Raw genomic sequence first — 13,525 nt, forward strand, 5'->3', positions numbered from 1 at the left:
TATAAACACACACACACAAACCAAAGTTTGAGAGATCTGGACTAGATGTTATCAACAGCAACTACAGTAATTCATCGGTGTGTAGTACTTGTAGTTTTGTACTTTAGGTAAATTATAGAGCAGGGGTCCGTAACATTGCTTTAAATTCCACAACCACCTACACATTGCATCATCAGGATGTTGCTGACCATGTTAATATGTATGTATACCCCTCCCCTTTCTTTTTGTTTCTGACACGACAGACCGGACCCTTAGCTCACAGCCCACCCACTCCACTCACCCCTACTTACTCAGTTACTGGAGTTTGTGTACTTCTACCACCTCAGCAGCTTCTGCTTTGAAGCGTTCCAACTATATGAAATAATCTGCCCGGCAACCGCTGTGTAATTGTATCTGACTGGACGCTCAGCACCTGTTTTTTTTCTTTCTGTTCTTGTTTGAGCTGTTTTCTGCAGACACTCAACAGGTTTGGATATGTGATGACTCTGTCTCTGATTGCGCTGATCCTACTCACTGGAGCTCCTTGTTCTTCTGCAACATGTAAGATATTAACTGCCGCTTGTGTTCACTCGTGTCTTTTGTGGGTAACTCAGCAGCTGTAAAGCAAAAGTAGAGCCAGTAGAAAGATTGAAATCAGCTTCATTGAGATGGTTTTGCTTAGTGGTTATTACTGTATGTCTGTGTCACAGAAAGACCCTTAAAATAAAGAAGTAAAAGAACTTGCGACCAATTCTTGTGATACAGCATGTGAGAAAAAACAGGAAGAAGAAGTGAAACTCTAGTTTGCCTTTCGTGTGTGATGTGTTAAAAATAAAACAAAGGGTGTATTTCTTTCTAGTAGCAGATAAGTGGGTCTAAATCATAGACTTAAAGTCACTACATTGTATTTTGCTGTGGTTTTTTCTTTTGAAACACTCAATTGTTTTACACTGGGTCCATATAAACAGCCACTTGTCACAAATCATAGACATATTCAGCCTGATCACGATGATGAAGTGTCACGCGAAATTTCACTTCTTTTTTTGATCAGCCAAAAAGTTTAGGAACCACTGACTAAAAGAACGTTTGCATGCAATAGTTTGTATTTTCATGGGACATTTTCATGTGACTCAAGTGTCACGTATCACCATCAGTTATATTTCCTACAATGCAGCTTTCTTTATACAGCACTATATGACAGTTTCTTAGCTTGTAGTCGGAGGTGTCCCTCCAACGGAGACAAAGGAGACAAATGTTTCGAATGAAAATGCACTTGTGGAGTCTTTAAATTGCTTCCATCTTGTCATAGTTTTCCATCATCTGCTTTCCAGCACTGTCCCATGACTTCCGTTACACCTATGGGTGCTATGAGTCCAAAGACGTGCGAGTGGACGTCCTTCTCGACGATGACGTGTGTGGATATGCTGATTTCAGCAAGGGGGAAATAGTGTGTGCAATGCCCCACCTGCCGGACTATCTAAAGCCCTTTACGAAGCGGGTTTATGAAATTGCTGAACATGCCATTGAACACTGCCACAGTGTTCTGGGTAAAGCAAAACATGCTGATTCTGGTGCTGCCCTGCAACAAGGTACTAGACTCAACACAGTTCAGAACCTTCACTAAAGATTTTGTGACTTTTAGCAAGAGAACACGGGAAATGTCAACAAAGTCTGTTTTTATTTGCCACGTATACTTGCACATATGAGGAGTTTGACTCTTAATGAAGTGTTTCATCAAGCACAGTGAAAAGCTCTGAAGATAAATTTAAAATAAATTTTTTTTTATTGCAATTAAGTGACTACTCCTATGTTAAGAAAGTGTGATTTTTATACCTCTTTCTGTTGTTTTTTATTCTTGGACCAGAAGCTCCAGGCACCTCCATCTACACCCGGTATGAGGGGGAGGATGGGGTGCTGAACACCATCTTCTGTTTGGCCAGTCACTTCTACCCTCCGACCATCAATTTCACATGGACAAAGAACGAGGTGACGATCACAGAAGGGGCATTGGACCACCGCTACCACCACAACAGTGACGGGACGTTCCACAGGATTTCCTCGCTCAGTTTCACTCCCAGAGAGGGCGACGTTTACTCCTGCACGGTGGAGCATCAGGCCTTACGACAACCTCTCACGAGGAGCTGGGGTAAGGCAAACACTTGTGGTGTCTGAATCAAATGTTCTGTTTGCATTTGATATCAAGGGGCAATGCTGCCAAACTTGTGTGTAAATTGTGTCTCTTTAGGAAATGAGGGTTTTCAGGTTGGAGACCACACAGGATGGACAGGAAAATAAAAAGAAATAACTACTCTTCATAAAGTGGTTAGCTAGACCTGCCTCGACAGACATCATTGACATTTTTCATTTTTAACAAACCAGATTTTCACTAATGCTGAACGTTAGTGACAAAGCAGTAGTTAGAGAAGTATCTGCTTTGTTCCATAAATACATTATGAAGATACTGCAAACAACACGCACTGTTAACATTAGACAGTTAAGCAAACACCCAGATTATGTTCAGTGACATTTTTTACATAACTGTCTACATTTTTCATGTAGTTTTTTTCTAATTTTATTGGTGCATGGCAATGGCATCCTGACGGAGAGAATCCCTATAGAAAAACAGAAAGATTTTCAATAGCACCTTTGATTTGACCAGTACTTTGTTTTAGCGTCCGTGTGCACTTTCCTGTGTATTTAGGTTTACGTCAGTTTTCGCTCACCTTTGGATGAATGGACCCTGAATCCCCTCCCTGTTTTTTCATTTTTGGTTGAGTGTTATCTACTTTATCCTTAGAGGTTAAAGACAGATTGTGGCCATGGCTAAATGCAACTTACTAGTTGTATTTAGTTTTGGTAGCTGCTTTTTATAGAGGTCAGGCAGGCTGGTTAAGTGAGTCAGTAATTTTGTAACAGTGCTGTTAAGTGAACTTTATTGCTTAACACTGAAAGAACTATACTAACACATAAAAGACAAAAGTGCGGGAGTTCTGTCAACCTGAAACTTGGCCGACGCACTTAGACCGAGAAGATGGTGTTGATTTTACTCACACAGTTTGCATTTTGCGCAAATGATGGTTTGTTGTCAGTGATAGTGTCCAAATATTTAAAGGGCTCCAGTGTTTCTACAGTCTGGCCATTTATTACAGTTACAGACATAAGCCTGAATTCAGTACAATCAAGGTTTATCTCTGTTCTGGCTCCAGAGATAGAAATGCACTTCTTCTAACTCACTGCGGGCTAAATTTGGGGCACATAAAATGTTCTACACATAAAAGTCTCGCTTGCAGGTTTGAACGTTCACATCCATCTTACTTCACGATGACGACTCTACATTTTAGAGCAGACAATCCCTCGAAAAACAGGAAATGTATAATTGTTTTGTTCAATCCACAGAGCTGCAGAAGACGAGGAGCAGTTTGACTCCTGCAGCTGTGTTCTTGGCTGTGAGCCTTGTTTTGTGCCTGATGGGAATCGGCGCTGGAGCCTTCTTTTTCACCAAGCAGTCAAATTAAAGCTGGACCACAGAGGTGTTGGGTGACATGACATGGTCAACGGTGTATCCATTTGTACGGACAAAAGACCTGAAAACTTGTAAACAGCAGGACATGGACAGCTGAACAGTTGCCTATTATTCAACTGATCACTGCAGGTCAAATTATTATTATGTAGTTAATTTCATTTGAGCATCTACTGTGAAATAGGTAAAATGCAGACTTGAGGCACAAAGAAAAGAAACAACAGGTGAAAAAAGCCTGGCAGTGACACCTTGTGGGCTAAAATGGGAGTTCAGCCATGTGTTTTCCACCCTGATTGGATAATGGGTGTGGACGGATTAGGGCTCACCTGGCCCAGGGCCCGGGGCAAGAGAGGTCACGGGGCCCTTGGGTCAGAGCATTTAAAGTTGACAGGAAGTAAAAACAGGAAGTGTACAAGAAGTAGAAAAAGATGCAAAATTACTAAATAATTGATGATCAACTACCAGAAACAGTCCGAAAGAGGCCCAAAATTACTAAACGCAGATTTAAAACATTTCCCAAAATAGACATCCAATGACCAAAAAACCCACAGCACTACATATAACAGATACAGAAGTCTACTCAGGCCTTCCCCTGTCTGTTTTCAGGTGTTGGCTTTCTGACAGTTCACAAATGTTCACAGCGAGTGGATTTGTGAAAACAATACAAATGAATGTGTTATTGCAGCCATTTACTGGCACAATGAAGGTGCTAACAAGCAATTGACAAGCGTCACATTTGTTTAATTAACTCATGCATTTCTGCCATTATTCATTTTCAGTGTTTATGAAATGTTCTATTTGTTTTTCAGCATATTCTTGCTCCTGTTTGTCTGTTGTGGAAACTCTACTGTATATTACTTGTGTGTTTATTAACATTTCTTTTCCTCAAAGCATCACTTCATTGTGTCATTTTTGATTACAGTTTAATGAAAATGAAAAAATTCTGTAACGTGAGCACTGGTTAACAGACTGAACAAATCCCCTAATAATGAGCAAATAATAATTTCATATTAACTTGGTTTGGTGAAGTTTATCATATCTATTTATGAAATAATAAAGAGAAAAGACATTTGAAATAAATTTCCCTTTCAATGTTTGAATTATTGAGTTTTGGTTGGATTCTGTGTTGTTTTGTTTGCCTTTACGTTTTATAGCATGGCTTAAAATAACCTTGGCTAAAAACATATTTACTTGCAGTATTTAAGTTTAACCACATGATGTACACGAGTTTGTCGCGTTTATTCTTGTCCGACTGCAGCGTTGTTCTCTTTATAATAGTCCCGGGTTCAACGCGCTGTTCTTCTGTAGTTCCACAACACGCATGTACGCGATAGTCGCACAACTTTGGTGCCATGAGCGCTGATAACCATAGTGAAAATGTTTCTCTGCCTTTGCGAAATGTCCTGAACTCCATCCAGTGTATCAGAGACCGAGTCAGAGGTAAATATAGCGCATAGTTAACAACTAATGCAACTATACTAATGTTAGCGTTTGTCAAGCTACATACGCTAACGTTAACGCTAGCTAAGCTGTTTATTAGCTGGGTTCCGTATCTGTGATATGAATCTTTGGCTTTTCGAGTTTCGGTGACCCTTATTCTAGAATGGTACTATACAATTTCATAAACTGCTAGCAAGTGTTATGAAATCCACTTCAGTAACAACTTAAATTCTCATTTGCCACGTTGTTAGCTGACTTGCTCAAGCAAGTGTAGCTAATGCGACTGTTACAGTATCGTTACACCCCAGATAACTTTATATGTGTGTTTGTATCTCTCTCTCTCTCTCTCTCTCTCTCTCTCTCTCTGTTAAAATGTTATGTAATTTTTGTAATCTAAATCTGTAATCTAAAAACAAGTGTTATAATGTTGATTAGGCTCCTACTGTTAAAATTTGTAATGAGTGGGTGATAGTGTTCTAATCCGCCTCCAGAGGCAAAACAGTTGAGAAGATATTGACCAGACTGCAGGTTAACCTGGTGGGAATGTCTGGTTTTGTCTAACGTATTAAATGTGCAAAATGGAGAAATGCATCCACAAAGAATGTAGAAGTCTTGCACACATTGAATATTCAGGTATATCAGAAGGTAAAACTACCACAGCATAAACAATTTGGCAGCATGTGCTTTGATCAACACTAAATTAAAGCTGAAACAAAACGTTAAATGATTGTGATGATATAACACCACCGGCATGTAATAAAAAATGAGAACTGAAAAGTTACCATACGGTGAAAGTGATGAAACATTAATTGTGCGATATTGCCACAATGACTTTTAATACTTACACTTGTCCAGCAATTAACGCCATCATAATACCATTTAGAGCAACCTGCACTAATACAATGCTGTTTATGATCTATCAATTCAGTCTTTAAATGACTAAGGTTTTAAATCAGGAAAATGTCAAAACCAGTGACAGGTGCCCAGTTTGGTGTTTCTACCTGTTTTCAAAAAATCTTGGTATCATTTGACTTCTTGTTTTTATTGGAGCTACTTGTTATTGTTAATAAGAATAATACAAATTCAGAAACACTGCTTTAAGAATTTTGAAGGAATTATATTTTGTTTTTGTCACACAATTTGACATTCATAAAATAAACCAGAGGTGGTATGAAGTTTGCACTTTTTTTGAGTATGTGCCTGTGAGTTTAACAGAGAATATGGAAGATTTTTCTAAGCGATTGCTCATTTGACACCCCAGATGGAGAGTCCAATGAGTCAGATGGAGCCTTCAACCTCTCCAACTTCTGGGATACTCTGAGTTGAGTATAGCTTATCATAAACACCCACCCCAACACCCCCTCCTGCTCTTCTTACCTACATATTTTTGATGTCATGTCATATGCAAAATATGTTTTCATCGTTTCATTATCTAACAAAACACTTCAGAGAGAGATTTTAGAGAGAGTTGTTACAAATAAAGTTGGCATGTGAAATGTTAACAGGCATTTAAAAAAATTAGGTTGTTCTTGTTGTCTTGTTCCAAGAGCCCACATTAAATTATCATGGAATTAAATCACCAGTGCGAATGTGATGTCATTGTGTCTTTTTTTCCTCAGACCAGGCAGTGAAGGCAGTTTCCCAAGAAGCCACTAAACTCAGCTTGGCCTTCTCCAAACCCCCACTGCCATCACAACAGGTCAGATTATTATTGCCATCTTTAGGAGCTCATATTTTTCCAGTTTGAAACACACACACACACAAGAAATTTTGCATACAAATTTCGTCTAGTCTTTCTCATTCTTCCTGTATAAAAACTGTTCGTTTGAATTTGGTGTCTTCATTTCTTTCTTGTGTTCACGTTCTGAAGGATGGAGAGAAGTTAGCAGAGTCCATACTGAAAAGTGTCCTGACTCTGTCTACGGTGTACTACTGGCTACCGAAGAGCCAAGGTAAACCACCACAGCAACAATCCTGGAATTGTCTCGTAGAAGCTAGTTGTAGAACAGTCTGGTTTCTCGGTTTTTTGCCCACATATGCCCAAACCTCTGTTTCTCAGGTGTCACTCTGCGGCGACAGGTCAGAGATGCCACTGTTGAGGTTCTGGAAGGTGTCACACAGCTTCTGGAGGTCATACTGAGCACACCGCTACAGAGGTACAAACACGGTCACACAGTTGGACGTGCATAGATGTAATATTTCATATGCTTTAGTTGACACCCAAACTTTTCTGCCACATCGGAACAAAATCAAATTAAGCTGGAAACTTGCCTAAACTGCCGTTGCCATAATACTAGAAAGTCTAATAGTTTATTATTTTTCTGTACAAATAAAATTGTTTTTTACTTTTTATTTTTGTTCTTCCAAACTAATTGACATTATTAAGATTTTTTTTGTCAGCAGATATTTTTTTATTTCTGGTACAAGTTTTTTCGTAATTCATTGAAGTAAAATAAATATAATGTGGCTCGTTTGATCCTGATCAACAGTAAGACCCTATAACATCTAACTCAGATGTCACTAATAGGCGGACCGCGATCCGGGTTTGGACCCAGACTCTATCCTGTCCGGAACCATATCATTGAGTTTTTATTCAGTTTTTGTCAGAAATTACAGTTCGACCGGCGACTCTTCTCTGACACTGCTACTCGGCAACGGACATCGTACCTTTCTCTGATTGGCCAGTACTCGTTGCCATTGGTTTAGGCATGAGGACTAAGATTGGTCAAGGTGAGAAGATCAGCCAATCACAGGCAGAGGAGGGCAGGCCGTCACAGAATAGAGGGGCGAAACCCTGCATTCCTAGTAAAAACAGAAGTGAGAAGGAGGGAAAAATGTAAATTGAGAGGACAAGTAAAAGAAACGTTGTCAAATTGTAAGTCAGTGCGTCACGGCTTGTGCTAAACAGCAGAAGGTTGACACAGAAAACGGTGCTTTTAATCTTAAGTGAACTGAGGTGTGCAGGTTCATTAGGAAGCTCGAAACCGGTTTTTGTCATCCGCTCTGAGACGGTGGCAGTGGTTAAAAGTGGGAATGTGAAACACCGCTACAAAGCACAAAATTACATTCGAGAGAAATTACCCACTAAATTCAGCAATGCAGGTGCCGAAAACAAGGGATCTTAAGCCAACCAGAGTCTCACAGAAAATGTATAAATTTGAGTTGAGTTTTTGACTTCACACAGTGCAGATGATGATTCAATGGCAATGCTACTTCAGAACAAATAAATTAAATGTAACGAATAACTACATTATAATGCAACATGATGATGCTACGGACCTGTACACGAGGACATTTTCTCTATCCGAAAATCCTTAAATCATAATTGACTCCTCCTGATCTAAATAAATAAAGATCTAGTCTGCAGCTACACAGGCCAGTATGCAGCAAAATGTGACACACTGTGTGCAGTGGTGGTCACCAACTCAATACTCAAGCAAATCTCCAAGTACTGGCCCAAAAAAATCAATACAACTAGTAGTAGTACTTCAGATCTTTTGAGCAACTTTGAGCAAGTATATAAAAAAGGAGAGAGATAAAAATGGAGAGAGGTGGTAGGAAAATTATATAATAGAGACTGGCTTAAGAACAGAATGTCTGATTAAATAATTTGTATATATGATGTGTGATGTTTTCTGCTCTGTGTGTGTGGTCATCATTTACAGCTACATTGAATAATAAAGAAGAAATGAAACCTTTGAAAAATCCCATATCATTTATACATAGTAATTATGTCAAAGCAGGTTTGTTGTTTCATAAAAGAAAATACAGCTCAAAATTGTTGGTAAAGCACCAATTTATGTGCTGACAGGTTGTTAACCCATAATGAAACACCATATGGTTCCCATTATTAGTTTATAATATGTTTATTGAGAAAAGAAGAGAAGATTTTAAATAAAAAAAAACAAGTTTTTAATGTTGTGGCTTTTAGAAAAATCTTAACAATTGTTTTTTTTTTTTTTTTTTTTTTTTAGTTTGAAGTATCAATATTATTCTGTTTTGAGCAGAACAACATTAAGCTGCATAAACTGTTCTTTATCCCTTCTCTGTTTTTCTGTGCTTCCCTGCAGCCTGAGCCAGGAACAGTTGACATCAACAGGAAGTGTGTGGTCAGCCTGCGACCAGTTTGCCCAGTTGCCACAAGGTCAGTGGTCTTGCCACAGTTAAAGTAACGGAATAAATAAATGGCATTTATGTGATTTTATTAATGGAGTCAGTTTCAGTAAAATACTGTGTAAAACTTTTTACAATTTAGCAGATTTTAAAATATAGCAGATGTATTGTTGGTGATTCTATTGTATTGCTGCATCAGGTAATAACAGTAGTTCTGACCTCAGCCTGCAGGTGTTGATGTTGTACTAAAAGCCAGATTATATATTTCTGTAACCTCAGACTATTTTTTTTTTTTTTAAAGCATCCTTCACACAGTTCATATTCATTAAGAAGTCTGTGTGTGAACGAGGACATTAGCTTTTGGCTTCTGAACCATTACTTCAACTCAAGATTAAATCAAAAAACAAAGCAGAAAAACTAGAAAAAAGTGAAAGAAAAGGGTTTTTGAGCATAAAAACAACAATTAAAAAGAAAAACATTCCTAACAATACAGAAAAAAGCATTGATTTATAAGCCAGGTCACAAAGATAAAACCCCAAATAAATCTACACCCACATCCTCAATTTTTGTCTCGTTCATTCTGTACCACACCACAGTGGGTTTAAAAAGAAAACGGTCAAGATGTGCAAGTTTTCATTTAAAATGATTTCTTAAAAATATTGTATGAATGCTGCATGTGTTAGACTTTAGGGGCTTAGAAGTACAGTAATTGGACAAACTAAATGATTAGCAGGTTTAATTCTTATATCCCGTGGCCATCACCAGATGCTGGGTTTCTACCCAGGTCATGCTTTGCTAAGTGTCCATTAGCTATCATCCTAGAACTCTACAGTGTTTTTATATGTTTTTTTAGAGAAACCCAAATACGGTCTTCCTGCTGTTAAGATGTATTTGTACCAGCCTTTGGCAAACCCTCTGTATTTCACCAAGTCCAATGATCAGAAAGCAGATAAAAGCACTTGTGACACAATTGTGACATTATCATTTAGAATCGTTAACCATCATGAGGCTGAAACATCTAAAACATCTATCAGAAAAATTTGAGGCCATGACAACTGTATAGTGCATCCTTTAGCAGAGGGAAGACGCTGGTGAACTCAGGAACCTCCAAACCACCTTAAAAAAACCTCTGGTGGATGACAGAGTAATTCATTCCCTTGTACAGATTTGGCCACATCAACAACACTCCACACAGTGTCCAAGTCTAATTTAATTCACATTACAGGCAAAAGATGTAAAAGAATTCAGTCCTAATATTTTCACGTTCTTAAAGTTGATTGATTATATTTGTCAGAAACACTAGTCAGTGGGTGGCTTTTTCCGGTAGAGTTGAAAAGACAGATACAGGTTTTAGTGTTGCACATACTCCACTGTACTACAGACTTACAGTTGGAGTATTGCTGCAGGATAAATTGATGATCCAAGTCACCACTATGTGGACTGGTTGTGCAAGGTTTAAAGGTAAAAAGGTCGACTTCATTCCTGTGGTAAAACAGTGTGGCCCATTTCCGTGCCTGTGCCTCAAAGTGTGCATGTGTAATCACTACACCATCCGCTCAACTTGTCCATGGCTTGAAGCATCCTGGTCTGAAAATTGATCAGTCCCCTGATTTCAGGTCTCAATCTTCAGGGCCGACGTTTGTGTTTAGCAGTGCACAGATGAAGTTACCAGAAATTCAAATATTAACTTGTCCACCCTTCTCCAGCTTTATGTTCTGTAGCAATTTTAAATATAAAATCTGGTAAGTTTTTGACTGTTTAAATTACTGGAGCTCAAAGACATAATCTTTGGCTTTGCCGACCTGAAATTGGCAACTTACATTCCATAAATCTTTGCTTTCATCTTTATAGTTAGTCATTACTTACGAATGGCATTAAAAAGGGTTTATCAGGCCGTTTATCGTGTATTTAAGAGCTAGCGTGAAATCCATCACTATCAGATTTTGCATGTAATTCAGAATTATTTTTACGATTGTTTCTGTTGTGTTCTTCTCACTTAAAAGTTTATTAAACGTTTATTGATTTAAAAATATATGTTTCCCTCGCAGATAATAAAGCAGCAGTTCTGGTGGCTCTGTCGGCTCAGATTGGAGTTGTGAGAGATGCTCTAGATGAAATTCAACAGGTACAAGAATGAAACGTACAAATAGTAACTGAGGCTGGATTTACATTCAGCTATTTGAAACTTAAAAACTTAAACCTTTCCCCCACGTTTAAAGGATTATTCATATTGTAGTGAGAAGCCTCCCTGTTTTCTTCTGCACTGGTCATTTTTTAAACAGCACATGGAACAAAATGTCAGTTTTATCAAATGTGCCACAAAAAGTTTGCAAAAAATGAAGCGGTCGTTGCTCTGAATATTGAACCCCAACCCAGGCGTTATCTGAGGCCGAGGATCCGTTTAGCGATGTCCTTGATGACGACCAGGGAGGGGTCGAGCCCCGAGGCAACCAGGACACATACTGGTCGGAGAAGGATCGCTGTGTGATCGGTCCATGCCAGGGGCTGATGAAGGCATCATCGGCGTGCCTCAGGAAGCTTACGGCAGCCGTCAGAACCAACGGTGACGCCGGTGTACCTCAGAACGTGGCTCAGCTCGACGACCTGGCTGACATCACCAAGGAAATTAGTCCTGCGTAGGTCTTTTCAGATGTGTACTGTCCTAATACACATAGGTTTCTCTATTTTATCTACTAAAAACATAAACTTGTGGCTGGGCTCCTGTCACCTGAGGCCCTTAGTCAAAATAAAATGACTTTGTTTGTTTCTATAGTAGCATTTAAATCTACATGGTTCCTGTTTTTATGCAGGTTTTTCCCCATTTTTGCTCAGTGGCCTGTTTTTTGTTAAAGCTTTTATTAACCTATAGGAGTTTGCCATTAAAAGATGTTTACCATCAAACCAATCGTTTTACTTAACGCCGGCGTGATCACGGACTCGTAAGGTTCAAAATACAAAATGAACTTTGTCATAAGTGTTTAAAATGAGCACAACACAGTCTGCATTTGTCTTTTTGCTACAGCGTTGATGATCTGGCTCTCAGTCTCTACCCGCCCATGGACTACAGTGGAGTGGAAGACAATGTAAGACACACAGTGGCACAAACAAATGCACTCAGAACATCACGGTGTACCATTGAGACTCGAGTGTTTCACGTTTTATTCTTAGATATAAAAGTTTTTACATGTCCCAAACTGCTAACAAGTGGCTAATTGAACAAGAACAGCACGGAGAGTGAACTCGACATAAGACTTAAAGAGACAAGAGCCTAAACAAAAGCAAAAAAGTAGTACTGCATGAAGACCCAAGATATATCGCAGATGCCGTCAAGGATCGACCTGATTAATCAAACAGCTGTCTGGATCCCATCTTTTCTGAACTTATATTGTATAATGTAATATAAAATGCATAAAACGTACAATAATTACAAGTGTTTTTCTCGACAGGTTTCTAAATTGGCAGCACTTTTAAAGAAAATTCTTGAGATGATCAGGTAAGACTGACACTCCCAGTGTTTTAGTTTTTGGCGCTTATCCCGCGACTTCAGTGTCGCCACAGCGGATCAATCTCCTGACGCAACCCTCCCCGATTTCTAACCCAGTGTTTACTATAGTCAAACCTTCTAACTACTAAAATAAGAACTACAATGTCAAAAATGTCAAAAACGTCTAAACTGATTTTCCTTTGCAAAGTTTTCAGTTTATTTATGTTGTACCTATTGAACTAAACAATTTAAGACGGGGCAAATTATGTAACCTAGAGGTGATGCCGAATTGACATGTGTCAGTGATGACAATGATGAAGTGTTGATAAAATTTTTCCAACAGTCACTAATGACAGTAGTAGAAAGCAGATGCCCGATACCCTCAGGGAAAATCGGGGTGTGTTTCTGTAAATCCGGCGATACATCCTGTCATTCATGTGATTAAAAATGAAGCTTACTAATATTACTGATGGAATCTGATGATTAAATAAATACAATATGCATTTTGTTTATCATTTCCACTCCCTCCCCCCCTCCCCCTCCCAGGTCCAGTCATGTTTGTGGGGAATCAGAGCTGACCTGGGTTCAGTTCTTAGATGGGGCTGTCTTTCACAACCTGCACAAAGCCAAGGACCTTATTCAACAAGACGGCTAGTGCTTTTGTGTGGGTGTTTCAGATGTGTTATTTATGTACCTCCCTATTATCTGTACGTGTGTGTGTGTGTGTGTGTGTGTGTGTGTGTGTGTGCGCGTATCTGCAAGAATGTACAGTATGTATGAACTTTATGTTAAGAGATACAGCTTACTGATAAACTCCAGTCAACATGTAAAATTAGGAATTACTGGTTTTTAACAGCTTCATTGCATAACTCGCATACTTGGCATCTGCGTTTGACTGCTTGGAAAACACATTCGCAACCTGCTTCAAGTTGTATTGTTTTACCGGCTGGATTAATTAAAATGTCAAGAAGATCTTTTCCATTGTCTTG

At 38.9% G+C, this 13,525-nt stretch overlaps 2 protein-coding genes across 2 annotated transcripts; both read left to right on the top strand.

Moving 5' to 3' along the window:
• Positions 1–273: 273 nt before the first annotated feature.
• On the top strand, positions 274–4,579 carry LOC137128151 (H-2 class II histocompatibility antigen, A-Q alpha chain-like). Its single transcript, XM_067505942.1, has 4 exons — positions 274–540; positions 1,311–1,568; positions 1,844–2,125; positions 3,376–4,579. The coding sequence occupies exons 1-4, from the start codon at positions 480–482 to the stop codon at positions 3,492–3,494; spliced, it is 720 nt and encodes a 239-aa protein (XP_067362043.1). The 5' UTR covers positions 274–479; the 3' UTR covers positions 3,495–4,579.
• A 200-nt stretch (positions 4,580–4,779) lies between these two features.
• ccndbp1 (cyclin D-type binding-protein 1) lies at positions 4,780–13,508 on the top strand. Its single transcript, XM_067504707.1, has 11 exons — positions 4,780–4,939; positions 6,201–6,260; positions 6,559–6,638; positions 6,810–6,891; positions 6,999–7,095; positions 9,010–9,083; positions 11,101–11,177; positions 11,429–11,688; positions 12,075–12,135; positions 12,499–12,545; positions 13,083–13,508. Exons 1-11 carry the CDS (start codon positions 4,852–4,854, stop codon positions 13,189–13,191), a joined length of 1,035 nt encoding a protein of 344 aa, XP_067360808.1. The 5' UTR covers positions 4,780–4,851; the 3' UTR covers positions 13,192–13,508.
• Positions 13,509–13,525: the final 17 nt, after the last annotated feature.

The sequence above is a fragment of the Channa argus genome, chromosome 5 (genome assembly GCF_033026475.1).
Source record: "Channa argus isolate prfri chromosome 5, Channa argus male v1.0, whole genome shotgun sequence".
In the NCBI taxonomy this organism is placed as follows: domain Eukaryota; kingdom Metazoa; phylum Chordata; class Actinopteri; order Anabantiformes; family Channidae; genus Channa; species Channa argus.